A 15,963-nucleotide genomic window follows, 5' to 3' on the forward strand; every position below is an offset into this window, starting at 1 on the left:
GGAGAGAGAGAGAGAGAGAGAGAGAGAGAGAGAGAGAGAGAGAGAGAGGTTATTGAGATTTGAGCCCTTTTTTCAATTTGCCAGAAGGGAGAATGAATGTTAGCCATTAGCATTTATTACAAATAAGAGAGCGGCCAAATCAGAGGAGAGAGAGAGAGAGATTTGAGATTTTAGGCTTCTTTCCCAAAAAAAAAAGAAGATTTCAGGCGGGATTTTGAAATTTCAACCGGTGAAAATTTAAGCTATCCTTATGGGCTTATTATTAATTTTTTTAAATATTAAATTTAATAATTTCGAGCCGGCTTGCGAGCTTGTGAGCCGAGCCTTGTCAAGCTCGAACTCAAGCTCGAGGCTTGATAAGCTCGGCTCACGAGCTCATAAACGAGTCGAGCTCGAGCTGGCTCGTGAGCCGGCTGAGCTCACTTACACCCCTAGCTACCACACTTTCACACTCTCTCTAGTTGCAACTATTGCTTCGTCTGCTCACTTGTATTGTGCAAAACTTGATTTTTTGCTCAATCCACAACCTTGCTTGCTCTTCTGCTCATCTACCTCCCAAGTGCACTCAATCTCACCTTCTCGCACGTCCTTACCTTTGCTCATAACCCTACATGCAAGCTGACTGATCGTTCATTGTCTATTTGTCATCATTTAGTCATCTACTATCCTAGGGTATGACCACTTCTTGAATCACCATTGTCAATGATCTGAATTGACTCTCGAATTTTATGACCCTCTCATATAGTGTTATGACTTTTTAGTCTCCACTTAATGACTTGAAATGCTTCTGCACCATTCATGCTATCGTCAACTTCAATGGTACCAATTATCTCTGGTGGTTGATGACCTTTACTATTGTGTTGGTTCTGATAACAAACATAATCATGCATTTCTTCCATATAGCAATTTCACTGTCAAGTTTTCAAAATATCAAGCATCCGATTACATTGTTCTTTTCAAGTTGCTTAATAGTCTTGAACTTCTATATTTCAAGACTGGACCAAAAATATATGTTTTTTTTTTATATCGATCCATTATTATTATAATACACTGAGAGGTAAATTCGATAAGTTACTTAACTATCACTCTTGCACTATTAATCTAACTATTTGATAGAAATTGAATGATTTTTTTTTTTAATCTTTAACAACATTATGTGCTTTCTCAAATGATGTATCACTCAACATTCCCTAACATTGCGACTGTTTTCTTCTATGTTCTTTACATCCTTCCCAGCATGGTGGCCACAATGTTGTCCATAATACCTTTTTGCCATGCCTTTATTGTATCTGCACCAATCACTCTCCAAAAAATTGTTGGGAGAATTTTGGTTACTCCCCCACTAACTTCGTTTTCTTCTATAAGTGGTCTGACCATGCTTCCTCCTTGGTGCTTCCTTTGGACCTGCAACTATCTCTTGATAAGCTTATGATTGATTGCTTCAATAATCTCTAAAATTTCTTTCATCATCTCATGATATCACTTCCTATGGATCTATTGCATGTCTCTTCTTTCACTTATTGTGTTTTGGATTTAGGCATCTCTTCTCAAATGACAGATTAAATGTTAATTATTTTTCTCTCTCTAAATGATAAATGACCTCTCTACCATTTATCATTGTCGCCGATGGTTCGCACTCTTCTATCTTTGTGAAGGGCATTGTATATCCTTACAGATCATTATCTATCTTAGAAGTTTTATATGTCCCACAATTGCTTGCCAGCCTGTTGTCTATTCGCTTTCTTACAAAGATTGTTAAATATTATTGTATGCCCAAATTATGCTTGAGCTAACTATAATGCAGTCAACCCATTGTCACTGAACCACATGGATGATTGGATTATAAGTTTGTTGACCAAATACAAAAATCAGCTCATCGAATTTTGCCAAGAATATGGTGAATTCAATTCAGAGTTCATGTTGCTCGTACCTTTTTAATCAAGTGTACTTGATAAAAAAATTGATTGTGTGATATATCTCAAAATCGTCAATCCAATTCATTGAAATATCTAATCTGTTTATCCAAGCATCAAAGTCAATCTTCTAAGGAGCTTCGCCTCCGGGTTTTCAAGGTGAAGCTCTCCTAGGGGCATGTCACAACTACTTTGCTAGAACTTGATATGCTTTGGTGATGTTGGCTACGATGTCACCTGGATTTGCCTTATGTGTAGAACTCAACATATAGGCTAGCTAAATTTATTTATAACAAGCATTCGTTAAGTCTTGTTTTAAAGTTTTATTTGCATCACATAAATGTAGCTTTTCTCGTAGCATTGTACATTGACCTTAGCCTTGGAATAGGAGGTCAAAGGGTGAGCTAGGGATGCATAAAATAATTTGTTATGGTCTTATACTTTGTTACAGTAGATAACCTAATTAGATGGAGGAAGGACTTACCAGAATGACTCACTTCAAGCTCAACAAATTCTAGAATCCTACAAAGCAAGAATGACTAGAGATCATGATCGGATGGTTCTTCCTAGAAGCTTTAAAGAATGTGAACTTGTTCTGGTTCACCGAAAACCTATAATCCCTTAACGTCGTCTCGATGGTAAATTTGACCCAATCTGAAAAGGATCCTTCATGATTGAAATAGTGTATGAGGAAGGAGCTTATTAACTCATAAACCTAAAAGGTCAAAGACATGCCACCAATAAATGATCAATATTTAAAGAAAATCACACATAACTACTTAAACAAAAAGATGTTATGTATGAAAATCGTCTTGCAAGGCAGGAGATAAATCTAATCCCCTCCTAAAAGACATAAGACAATTTTTCTATTCTCCTACAATGCATGAAATAAATTCAATCCCCTCCTGAAAGATATAAGACAATTATATCTCCTGCAAAGCAAGAGATGTTTGCCATATATAAACTTGCAAGTTCAACAAGATGTTGGTTAATTAAAAATAATTGAAATTAATTAATTGAAGTTAATTGATTAATTGAAGTTAATTGATTAATTAAAATTAATTGATTTATTGAAATTAATTAATTGGTCAATTATAATTAATTAATTAAAATTAGTTGATGAATTAAAATTAATTAATTAAAGTTAATTAATTAAAATTAAGTAGTTAATTTTAATTAATTATTCAAGAGCAAATTTAAAATCCAGGAGCAATTAATTATCTGAGAGCAATTAAAAAGAAATTTGAGAGCTGTTTCAAATCTTGGAGCCTGTTAATTAATTAAATGTGAGCAATCAAATTTCTTATTAGTTAATTAATTAATACAATTAACTAGAAAATTTTCTTGGTTAATTAGTTAATTAATTAATTATGCAATTATAAAGAAAATGCAGAAAAAATAATATTTGCAGTAAGAATGTACAACTCAATACTATACAACCAATAACAGCTCTCCAAACTCTCCAACTCACAAACTCTCTAAAACATTGACACCTGTTCAAAACTCTCCAAACTCTAGCACTTGTACAGATTACAGAACTCTCCAACTCACAAACACTCAACAAACTCAACACATCCTACAAACTCTCCAGCTCAAATACAAAACTCACAAACTCTCAAACTCTACTCTTCACAAACATTGCAAACCCTCTAAACTCTGAATCAACACAAGTTACTGCAACAAGCAAATAAAATTCATTTACATCAAAATTAAATTAATATCAAAATGAATGCTAAAACAGAAAAAAGAGTAAGTGTTATGCTAAGCTACAGACAAAAAGTAAAACAAGTAGAACAGGCTACCGATAAAGTAACTACTAGTACAATCTACGACACTGAAAAGAAAAAGAGCAAAGTACTGTAACAGAAGCACTAGTGTCACACAACAACTACTATTTAGTAAGTGTCAAGCTAGTAAATAACTAAAAACCGTAGTCTAATGTCAAGCTAACAAACAACTGTTGTCTGCTCAAACAAATAAGTAAAAAATAATGGGAATCTTAGCCTATAGGGCTAGGTTGTAAGACTCACTATTAGGCTACTTCCAAAGGGAAGCTATAAGACCCGTCCTACCCAAATAACTAGGCAAATTCTAATAAGAGTTGTGAGACCTATTATTTTGAAAAAAATTTAAATGAAATATCAAGCCCTCGAACAAAAACTAATAGATATCTTAATCTGAATGATTAGATTGTAAGATTCACTTTTAGGCAACTTCCTAAGAGAAACTGTAAGGCCTACCCAAATAATTAAATCCACGGATAGACTTGCTGTAGAGTTAGGTTGCAAAGATCCATCTTTGGGTAACTCATGAGTAGAGCAGTAAGTCCCACTCCAAATTAAACCTACAATCAACTTCTAAAAGAGTTATAGGACCTGTTAACAAAATTAAAAAATGGTCAGCCTAGTTTATATGGCTAAGTTGTAAGACCCACTAGTGGACTACTCCTAATAGAAGCCGCAAGACCTGCTTTATGGGATAATTTTAATGAAAGTTGTAAGTCCCAACCCAAAATTTAAACACCTGGGCTAAAACTAATAGAAGCCGTAAGACCAACTTCAATTTAAACATCTGGGTAACTTCTAAACGGAGTTATAAATCTCAAACTAAATTAATTTGTTGGTATAATAATAGATGTAAACTTCAAAAATTCAATAAAACTAAAATTTACATCTAACCACCTCAGTCTACTCAAGATCTCTGAGAGGAGGCAACCCATGGCTACTAATTAGATTCCTTAGATACTACGGTCAATGATTGTTAGTGTTTGTAGACTGAAACCTACGGTATACCCGGGACGACAAAACTATAAGATCTTGATTGTGTTGTTGTCCATTTTCCCGATAATTGGGACAAACACTTAAAATTTATTCATTCTTAATCGAGAGTTCTCTCTTACGTGTTAAGAGGGTTAATTATGAGTGCTTGCGCTAATGGGAAGTAAGCATCCAGATCTAATTAAACCCTGACACCATCCTCAGTGGAAATATGATTAATTATAATTTGATTTAAAGGGAATAAAATCCTATGTCTGCAAAGCGGGATTCATGCCGATGCGTCGTTTTTCTTGAGCCAACAGTCAGTAAAAAATGAGATCAATAATTAGAAATAGTTTGGATGATAGTGGTATTGTTAGCTTGTAGGAAGTGACTTTTTTTTTTTAATTTAAATCAAGTTCAGATAGAAGTCCACATAGCCATATAATTTCTGAACATTATGTAGATATTATGCCATATTTAAGACTGCAGTCAATCGATTCTCCTAAAATGCGTAGTTCGTTTTTTTATTCATTGTCGTTATTTGTCAAGTTTTGTGATTTTTTATTTGTACATTTAAATTTGAGTATCCTGTTTTTAGTTTAGCAGTTTTATTATTTGCTTATGCGCATACAAGAAAATTGTTAATTGCCATAACTGGATTTTTTAATTTTTAGGTATTTTCATATTATTGAACACAGGTGACCAAACGTTCACATAATTGAATATGTAATTGTTAATTGCCATAATTGCCTAATGTTTACTACGATATATTTGAAAGGAAATTCATTTTACTGCGTTTGAGTTGCCTTCTTGTTACAAACTGCATACCATTTAAACAATATTAGAGAATTGCTATAAATAATTAAGGATTTTAGCCCGTCTGTGGGTGATTGAGTTGGTTCGTGCATGTTTGGTTGTGCTTGTGTTTGCAGCAACTGGAATCCATAACAATAGCTTTTTAACACAATTAAATGAGCATATCGTACAAGGATTCATCTTTTGGTTTATGCCTTGTGGGCAATAGGAATTCAATGACTCATGCTTTTGCGTTTTGCTTCTTCAAAATAGTAAGAAGTTCGGAAAATACATCATACCATTGTTTTTCTTATGCATCTGAAAGAAATTGATGTATTTTTTGAGCGACCTAATGATCCGTTAGACCGGTCCAATCGGTCCAACGGGACCAACCCGTGCACGAAATGGCGGAGTTTCGCCTCCTGTACAAGCCGCATGAGCCGACGGGTTCCAAAGAGCAGTTTTGGAAGGAATTTTGAGGGATTTGAGAGGGAAATTTGAATTTAGGGACTGTTTAGGGATTTCCTTTTGATTTGTATGCATTAAATAGTTTGTTTTCCTAGGATTAGAGCATATTGAATTTGGCTGAAATTTGAGATCTCTTAGTTTGTCTTGGGCTCTAGCGGCGTCTAGAGATTGGTAGAGATTGATCATCCTCTCAAATTGAGGATCACTTGTATCTTGTTTGTTTTTCTTCCGTTAGTTGATTTTTGCGATAAAATCTTCTGTTTTTCTTGATTTTCATTGGAGTTTGAAAGAGTTTCTCGCTGTTTTCCGAAGATTGATAGTAAATACTTGAGATCTACAAGTGTTTCCTATCATGATCATGGTCTTTTTTCTTAAGAGTTTGTCAATCTTCTTCAATGCTATTATATTCCTGCTATTAAATTTCTCAAAATGATGATGTTGAAATTCAATCATGGTCCAGCAAATGCTGATTGCTGCGGAATCTAAACGCGAGGAAGAGAAAGCAAAGGGTGCCAGCAACGCCGATGATACAGCCGAAAATCCAGATATTGTGTTGTTTGATGACAATGAAGAAGAGGAGGAGGATGAGAGTGATGAAGAGGATGATAGTTTAGTCAGCCTCCAAGGAAGAGGAAGAGGAAGAGGGATGTTTTGGCAACCTGCCATGCAACTAGCACGGGGAGGAAGACCAGTTCTTGGCATCCGAGGCTTCCCTCCTGTGATGATGGGTGTAGATGGATTCGGTTATGGAGCTGTTGGTCACGAGGGCTTTGGTGCACCAGATATTTTTGGAGGACCGCCCAGGGTTTTCCCTCCATATGGTGGCCCAAGATTTTCTGGCGACTTCTCTGGAGCAGGTCCTATGCCTGGTTTAGGGTTTCCGGGTCGGCCGCCCCAGCCTGGTTACTTTCCTATGGGTGGACTGGGAATGATAATGGGTGCGGGCCGAGCATTCATGGGCGGGATACCAATGGCTGGTGTTGGCCGACCCAATCGTCCCATTGGCATCCCACCTTTCCTCCATCCGCCTCCGCCCAACAACTGGGCTACAAAGAGGGAGCAAAGGAGACCTGCCAGTGAAAGATACGAATCTGGATCAGATCAAGGAAACAGAGGTCAGGAGACCGCGGGTCAAGATGATGAGGTGGGGTATCAACATGGATCGAGGGCTCCAAATGAGGACAGGTTTGGTGCGGTTAACCGATACACGAATGATGAGAGTGAAAGCGAGGATGAGCCAGCTCCCAGAAGGTCAAGACATGGCGAAAACAGTAAGAAGCGGCGCGGATCAGAAGGGGAACCTGTAGCAGATCATTGGGAGGCCCCTTTTATTGAAGCTTCAAACCATTGATAAAATTGACTACCATACACTTTTTTTTTTCCTTTATTTATTTGAATGTCATTAGTTATACAATTTGTTGTCCTGCAACTCTCTTTAGTTCTAATCTGTAGTATCAGGATAATCTGCTTGCAGTGATGTATGCATATCCTCAGAAGAGAGCTCATATGTACAAGTAAACTTTTTCTTACTCCGTTTTTGTCTTTTTTTGTTAGTCTGTAAAGTTTGCTAAAACATTATTGTATTTTCGTGTGCTTAGAGTTTAGGAACTTGTAGCCAGAACCAGAAGCTAATGGTTCGTGGAACACTTTCAAAGATAAACGTCATAGTTTAATTGTTTATTCTCCAATGATGTACCTAACTCTTTTTCACACTGAAAGAAAGATCTTACTCAACCTTACTGAAGTATTAGCTACCTAGCACCGTATGAAAGAGTAAATTATTCTGTGCGGAGTCCGGACGTCGTCCAGAAGTCAATAAAAATGTGTCACATCATCCCAAAAGTATATCGAGCGCGGTACCAAGCAGAAGTGTTTGATTCTTCCGTCTGGTGTCTGCATAGAATAATATCTCAAGAGAGAGTAATCAAAATTTCTTTTTCAAAAGGTGATTACAAACTTATAGAATCCACAATTACATATAAAGTATTATCAATACATGGATAAAAAAAGAATCAATAGTCATTTTGAAAAAAAAAATAATAAAAAGACATGCAATGTTAAGGGTTTAGGCCCCTTTAAATTTATGTGAAGAGTTTATCTAATTGCGTGCATGAATCTATTGTTGAGAGTACATCTTGATGCATGTACTTAGGCTATTTCCACGTTTATATTAATGTGCTTGTGAAAATGGTGAAAAAAGTTTAATGAAATTGAGCTTAAGTGTTTGCTGCTTTGCTTGCTTTTAGAAAATTAAATGGGTTAATGAGAAGGTTAAGGAGATTGATAGTTTGTCATTTAAATTATAGTATTCGGGTATGAGTCATATTAGAAATGATGTGTATGTTATTATAGATAATAGTTCGAAGGATAATATTGTAGAAATTAATAGAATGGAGATAGAATTATCGTTTTAAAGATTGCTATTGATGATAAGATAATATATTAACATTATAAGTGTTTATGCTTCTCAAATAAATTTGAATAAGTACTTAAAATTATATATTTGGAATAACTTGAAAGAACTAATAAAAAAATGACATCTTAAAGGAGTTTTTATTGGAGAAGATTTGAACATGTTGATAGAGTGGTAGAATATTATAAAAGTATTTATGGTTGATATAGGTTTGTAGTGACTAATGAAGTTCTAGGACTACATTAGATTTTGCTTTTATCTTATGATTTTGTGATTACTAACTAATACCTTATGAAAAGAAAGGAGCACTTTATCACTTATAAGAATGGATATAAAAAAAATTATATTGATTATTTTTTAATAAAAAAAATAGTTCGTATAGATTGTAAAGGTTATATAGTTATTCCGAGTGAAAGTTTATGTATCTAAAATTGTTTATTAATCTTTGGACTCTAAGATGAATGGTGGAATATGAAAAATAAAATAAAATTTTGTCCTAGGATTAGATGGGGGCATTTAAAGAGCACTATCAAAAATATTTTTCAGAGTAAGATTTAATATTTTAAGATTTTGATTGTGCATGAAAAGTTAATGTTATGTGAAAAAAAAATTTAGTGATATTAATAATGTTGCAAATGATGTGCTTTGAGTATCAAAAAGAAAAGCTCCTAATAATAAACATGAATTTTGGTGGAATCAAAATGTGCATGAAAAGATAAAAAATAAGTAACTTGTTATAACAATTAATTTTGATGGAAAATCTTAAAAAATTGGGAAATATATAAAGGGGGCCCATAAGGAATCTAAGAAAGTAATATGTGATGCAAATAATTTAACTTTTAATGATTTATATGATATATTAGATATTAAGGAGAGTAAAAGATGTATGTATAAGCTAGCCAAACAAAGAGATATGAAATGTATGGATTTAATTTAAGTGAAATGCATTAAGGATAAATATAAAAAGTGATTTTATTATAAGAGAATATTTAACAAAGGTGGATGAGATATTTTGATAAGTTTTTTAATGAAGATTGCGAAAAATAGAAATTTTTATTTTTATCCTCATATTAGTAAAATCGAAGTTAGAGAAGCCTCAAAGAAAATAAAGTATGAAAAAATTGTTGGACTTGAAGATATTCCAATAAAAGTATTAAAATGCTTAGGAGATAAATGAATTTTTTGACTTACAAAACTTTTCAATATTATTTGAAGACTAAAAAGATATCATATGAGTGGAGAAGAATTGTGTTGATTCCTATTTTTAAGAGTAAATATGATGCACAAGAGTGAATTATAGAGGAGTTAAGTTAATGTGTCATACTTTAAAACTATGAGAGAGATTTATTGAGCAGAGGTTAAGACATGATACTAATGTTTCTCAGAATCAATTTGGATTATGTCGGATAGGTCTATTATGAAAGCTACATATTTTTCGAGAGGTTTGATGGAGAAGTATAAAGAGATAAAGAGGATCTACATTTGTTATTTATTGATTTAGAGAAAGCATGTGATAACGTTCTTAGAGATGTCCTTTAGGGAGTTATAGAAAAGAAAGGAATTAATAATGATTATATTCAAGCCATCAATGATATGTATACATGAGCTTTACATGTGGTTCAACTACATGATGGTTTGACCAAGTATTTTCCTATTTCAGTTGGATTACATCAAGATAGCTTTAAACCCATGTCTGTTTGCTTTAGTCAAGGATGTTCTTACTAAAAATTTATAATAGGATATTCCATAGTGTATGCTTTTTGATGATAATATTCTTCTTGTTGATAAAACTAGAGAGGGATTGAAAGAAAACTTGAATTATGGAGGTCAACCTTAGAGTCCGAAGGTTTTTGTTTGAATTGATCTAAAATTGAACACATGAAGTGTAATTTTAGTAGTAATAGATCTAGTGAGGGGTTGTAGCTTTGGTTGATTAAGTTATTAATAAGAGTACATGTTTTAGATATCTTGGCTATATTGTTCAAAGTGATTTTGAAATAGATGGGGATATTTTTAGTAGAATTCAAGTTGGATGGTTGAAGTGGAGGAATGCATCGGGCCTATTGTGTGATAGAAAGTGGCCCTCAAACTTAAGGGAAAATTTTACAAGATGGTGGTGAGGCCTGCAATGTTTTAGGTCGCATAATGTTGACCATTAAAAGAGAAGCATAAAATAAAGTTAGGTGTTACAAATATGAGGATGCTCAGGTGGATGAGTTGCTTCATTCTTAGATATAAAATGTGAAATGAGTATGTACATGAAAATGTTGGAGTAGCATCAATGGCAGAAAAGAATAGAGAGAGTCACCTTAGATGGTTTGGACACATAAAATGTCGACCTTTCGATGACCTAGTTAGGAGAGTAGATGTATTGGATTAAGCCTATGTTAGGGAAGGTTGAGGTAGGCCTAAAAAATTTTGGATATAAAATATTAGAAATGACATTTTATTTTTAAATTTAAATGATAATTTGACTCTTAACATGACACATTAGATAAAAAGGATTCATGTAGCCGACCCCACGTAGCGGGATAAAGGCTTCATTGTTGTTGATGATTTAATTGTCAAGAAATCAAAAAATTGAGTTTATAATTAATATGCTTTAACTTGTACTGTAATTGGTGGGAATGTATAAATGTTTTTTGCTTTGAGCACTACATAACACAATTACCTGTAATTAATCTTGTAGAGTTTAAAATCATTTATCATTCATATTTGAAAAATATGTCTGTATTATAGATGCCTTCAAAGAAAATCATCTTTTCATTTATCTATTATTGAAAGAGGTTTCTTAATGAGTTGTATTGTTTGATTTATATTATTTTATGCTTGAAATTTGTGAGAAAGATGTTGAGAATTATATGATGTATTACAAGGAGATTCATTAGTGAGTCAATGAATCTAGAGATTGAGAATCCTTATGAACAAGCTCAATCTTAAATGTTTAAACTTTGCATATCCTAGAATAAATTTGTTTGGATTAACTTTGTACATCATATGATTTATAGATGAGATTAAAGTATAATGAATGTTTCATTTGTATGAAGTTTGTTAAACAAGTTATAAGAAGATGTGCCTGAAATTCTAAATCATAAAGTGAAGGTGAACGTGACATCTTTTTGAATTGGAACAATCGGTACAAATAGTGCAAGAAATGGTATTAAAGTCGGTCAATATGGTGCGGCAAGTAATTATAGTGGTTGGTATAATTTTATCACATATGTACAAAAACATTTAGCCTTGATCCAACCGTGGAGTATGCTACATGAATCATTTTTCTCCATTGTATTATATTAAGGGTCAAATTCTCATTTAAATCTAATAAAAAAGGTCATTTATAATATTTACTAACCAAGTGTTTTTATGTCTACCTCTATCTTTCTTAATATAAGATAAATCTAATACATCTACTCTCATAACCGGGTCATTGGAAGGCATCTGTTTTATGTGACCAAATTATTTAAGATGACCCTCTCTAATCTTATATTGCATTGGAGCTACTCCAACCCTTTCACGCTTATGCTAATTTTATCACATATGTAATATAAAAAAAATGCAAAAGGGGAAATCTCCTTGATATGATATTATATGATGCATTATGTAATTGAGAAGTAATTTCAAGCAAGTTCAACTATTTTTGAACTTGAGGATTTGATATATTGTTGTTAAATATTGGGTAGTTTTTTAATCTGATTTTCTTAATTTTTACTCTATGTAAGTTGTTGAGCCAAATCAACCTCATTAACTTCATTCTTGTGTAGCATCAACAATTTTATTTACAAAAGAAATTTAAAAGCCATATTTGACTTTCCAATAGATAAAATGATTGTTAAAAATTCCAAGCCAATTTTTAGTTGTATATTATGGATTCATACTACAAAATTTCTAGAATTTTTGAATCAACAAAGCTCAAATATCAAGCCATGCTTTAGCTCTCTAGTTGATCTCAAGCTTAGCAATCATCACTCAATTAAGTTCAAGCTTTGTACATGAGCTCAAGTTTGAGCCAATTATAAAAGAAGCGAGCCAAGCTTAACCTAGTTGTGCATTGAGCTTGACTCGACTCGTTTACACCCTTATTAGGAACCTTTTGACTAGCCTATATATACTTTTAATACTGATATATGCTCTATTATACGTATATTAAACAATCACAACAAATGTTTTCATACTGCTTTCAAGAGCAATTTAAAAAAAAAACAGATTCTTGAGTTAAAAATTTTGTACTAAAAATTTGCTTTAAAAAGCAGTAAAAAAGCTGTCTGAAATGAAGCCTAAATGAATTCATTTCTTAAAAAGTGTGCTAGTTATAATCAAGACCACATGTAGCTAAGAAATCAAGTAGAGCTTGTGCTATTACAACTATATATCATATTTCATGCCCATCATAAATTATTAAATAGTACATCCTATTATAACCTATATGTCCATTTAAATCACTCCAAATAATTATTCTCTATAATTAGGTATTCTTTAAATATATTCAATTGTTGTCAATATCTTCTAAGAGTATTATTAGTATTGAATATCACAGTTCATATTATTGATTAATATTAAATTTTGACCAATTTTATTTTATATAGCGTTAATGAGCTAATACATTATCATATTATTTAACAATCATCATGTTCTGAATTTTGAATTTTCTTTTTTAGAAGGAAATGTTGCACTTGTGAGATAATAATCATTGATGGAGATCATCTTGCCCATTCAGAGTATGCCTAGTAAATTATATTTGAGAAAATCTTTCAAGAGTGCTGTTATAACCATGGACGAAGTTGCGACATATATTATTGATATATCATCAAAAATTTATCTTGATCGGTCACAAATCTCGAGGCAAAATCAAGTTGGAAACTTTAATAATTAAATATGGGATCATCTGAACTCCGATTTCAATAAATTTATAGTTGAACTGAACGTCTTGAAAATACAAATGAATATATCAATTCTGATTCTTCCAATTTCTACCATGTAATGCATTCTATATGATGTATATTTGTTACATCAAGTCAATGCCTTCCCTCCAATGAAGGGCCTTATTTGTAATCAAATGCAAACACTAGTGAATTCATTAAAAAAATTTATCTGATTGTGTGCTGGAACTTCATACAAGGCCAAGACGTTAAACTTATACTTCTCTACCATCACAAATATTCCAGTACGCAACAATTATAATTAATATTTGTTAAGGAGCCAACGAATTGAGTAAAGTATCGTAAAGTCTCAATGAAGTTGCAACACATGATTTAGAAATCCTCGTAACAAAGGGAATAACAATGGAGATCTGATACCATGTTAACAATGAGAGACAGTAAGGACAAGAAAACTTGAATCTTATATTCCTCTTCCAAACTACAAGAGAAGGTATATATTTATAGTAGCTAAATATTATCAATTATTAGTCATAAAATTAAGAAAATAATTAAAACAAAATCAAAATACAAATAATCATAGCACATGAATTACTGGGATGAACAAGCACCCTATGGTTGATATAATTAGAGTAAATGAATTGTCTAATAAGAGACTAATCTGCCCACACACATTACAGAATTTCACAATTAAGGACTTTAAATTGCAGCTTATTGCCCTTCTGACAAGAAGAAAAAAAATGGAATCCAGCACTTTTTTTTGCTAATCTTGCATATCTAGATCACCAACAACAAGGAAAAATGCTTTTCTTTCCCATGGGAGATGCTTGAAAAGTAGATATCCTTCATCAAAAGTGACACTTTCTTTTTGACCCAGAGCCATGATCGTGCCCCTTTTAATCTCTATGGCCAGCCAGGATATTCCAATTATAAATCAATCAAACATTAGCCACAATAAAGCAAATCTTTTTTGGTTTGTATAATACAAACAAGCACCTCCCCCCTTCATCTCTTGCCAGAGATTATTGCGTACGGCGTCTGAATCGTTCTGAGGCGAATCCAGATTCTTCACGTCACCCGGATGCACCGGGCCCCGGGTGTCGTGGCACGTCCGGATTTGTCTCTGGACGAATCCGAACTCCACACGCAATAATTTTCCCCAAAAGCAACCACAATAGCAACTCAAATAAAAGCAATGAAAGTGGCCCAAAGGGGTCCCTCTTATCACTTTCTTCCCCAATTACTCTCCTATTGATTCCATGGTGTGGCCAACGTCTTTTACCTTTCAAATATTCCATCCATCATATATAAAGTAGCATCCAACCTTCGATTATTTTACAATCTATAAAGAGCCATCTTTCCTCTACTTCCTGATGCATCCATGGATACAGAACAGAGAGTAAGTCGCTCATTCTCAATTCTACTCCATTCAATCAAACGATCTGGCTGAAAACTTGAAGGTTTGGATTCTAAGCTTTGCTATGAATTTGCAGAAAGCTCAAGTGACTGAGTTCTTCGTCCGAATGGACTGCAATGGCTGCGTGCAGAAGATTAAAAGAGCTTTGCATAACCTTGATGGTGATCAATCATTCTTCTCCACCTAAAACAGTTTTGTTTTCTCTTTCTTTCTCTCACTCTCTCTCTTTCAAGTTCTGAATTTGAATCAACTCCTGCAGGCATATATGAAGTATACATCGATGTAGCTCATCAAAAGTTGACAGTGGTGGGTAGAGTAGAACCTGAAAAGATTGTGAAGGCCATTAAGAAGACAAGAAAGATTGCCACTATTTGCACGCCCGCAGAGGCTACCACCGAGCCGAGCAGCTCAGAGACTCCACCAGCTGAACAGGAAGCAAACAGCACTGAATCAACTAATCAAGCCCCAATTGAGGCCGCACCACCATTGGATCCACCCAAAGAAACCACACCTGCAGAAAACAAGGGCCCAGATGTCAAGCCAGTGCCTGAATCCAATGAGGCATCCACTTCAAAGCCTAAAGCTGCGGGAGAAATCCATATGGTTCATCACTACCCTCACAACGATAACTATAGGGAACAGTGGAATGCCAGCCCACATTATCTTATTCACAGTTACAGCAATTACAGACCTTCTTCCTCCATTACAGAATATCTTTACAACAGGGAAGCTCCTCAAAGGTCAGAGGGACCTGATTATTACCACAAACAACTTAGTGGAGATGGAGGCCACATTACTTCTATGTTCAGCGAAGAGAACCCAAATGCTTGCACGATAGTATAAGGTGAAAGACAAGGACTTGGACACTTGTGAGCCAGAGCAACACTTCTTTACGTTTTGATTCAGGAAGGTATTGTCATTAGGAATAAAATAATGTAGAGGATAAAAGATAGAGATAATACAAGTTGTGTAAGTGGATAAAAGAGAATTAGATGCTTAGATTATGAAAGTAGAAAACATTCAACATGTGCCATCAACTCTTAAGGATCTTTTGAGAATGTTGTTATGCATGCAAGTTAATCTAACTAAATTCAATAAGGAAAAAATATCAAAATAGTCCCAATTATTCATATGTGGTCAATTTAATCTCAAAATATCACATTTCTCATATTTAGTCTATCTGCTAAAAAACATGATTTCAAATATTCCTCAAGGGACTAAATTAGGATAAGTTTTGTATATTCGATGTACTAAATTGAGATCAATTTTGTATCTCAATTTCTATTAATTTTTGTTTGATTGACTATATTGATCTATATAGACG

General features: G+C 33.6%; 2 protein-coding genes and 1 long non-coding RNA gene across 4 annotated transcripts in view; 2 read left to right on the forward strand and 1 right to left on the reverse strand.

Annotated features, from left to right (window-relative positions):
- Positions 1-7,635, forward strand: part of LOC110102526 (zinc finger CCCH domain-containing protein 45) — a 49,076-nt gene extending 41,441 nt beyond the window's left edge. The window contains exon 7 of the mRNA XM_020830892.2: positions 6,396-7,635. Within this exon, the coding sequence (XP_020686551.1) occupies positions 6,396-7,286 (891 nt within the window). The 3' untranslated portion in view covers positions 7,287-7,635. The remainder of the gene's footprint in view (positions 1-6,395) is intronic.
- A 6,105-nt stretch (positions 7,636-13,740) lies between these two features.
- LOC114580301 lies at positions 13,741-15,118 on the reverse strand. The gene is made up of 2 exons (XR_003701662.1): positions 14,962-15,118; positions 13,741-14,892 (listed from the first exon to the last, which is right to left on the reverse strand). It is a non-coding gene; the product is annotated as an uncharacterized LOC114580301 (long non-coding RNA).
- LOC110102546 (copper transport protein CCH) lies at positions 14,496-15,694 on the forward strand. 2 transcript variants are annotated; one of them, XM_020830915.2, is made up of 4 exons: positions 14,496-14,621; positions 14,716-14,800; positions 14,899-15,273; positions 15,304-15,694. In XM_020830915.2, the coding sequence occupies exons 1-4, from the start codon at positions 14,604-14,606 to the stop codon at positions 15,480-15,482; spliced, it is 657 nt and encodes a 218-aa protein (XP_020686574.1). In that variant the 5' UTR covers positions 14,496-14,603; the 3' UTR covers positions 15,483-15,694. The 2 variants fall into 2 exon arrangements, with proteins under 2 accessions (XP_020686574.1, XP_028553275.1); XM_028697442.1 differs by having other exon boundaries at positions 14,899-15,242; positions 15,349-15,694.
- Positions 15,695-15,963: the final 269 nt, after the last annotated feature.

Source organism: Dendrobium catenatum, unplaced genomic scaffold (genome assembly GCF_001605985.2).
Source record: "Dendrobium catenatum unplaced genomic scaffold, ASM160598v2 fragScaff_scaffold_932, whole genome shotgun sequence".
Classification (NCBI taxonomy): domain Eukaryota; kingdom Viridiplantae; phylum Streptophyta; class Magnoliopsida; order Asparagales; family Orchidaceae; genus Dendrobium; species Dendrobium catenatum.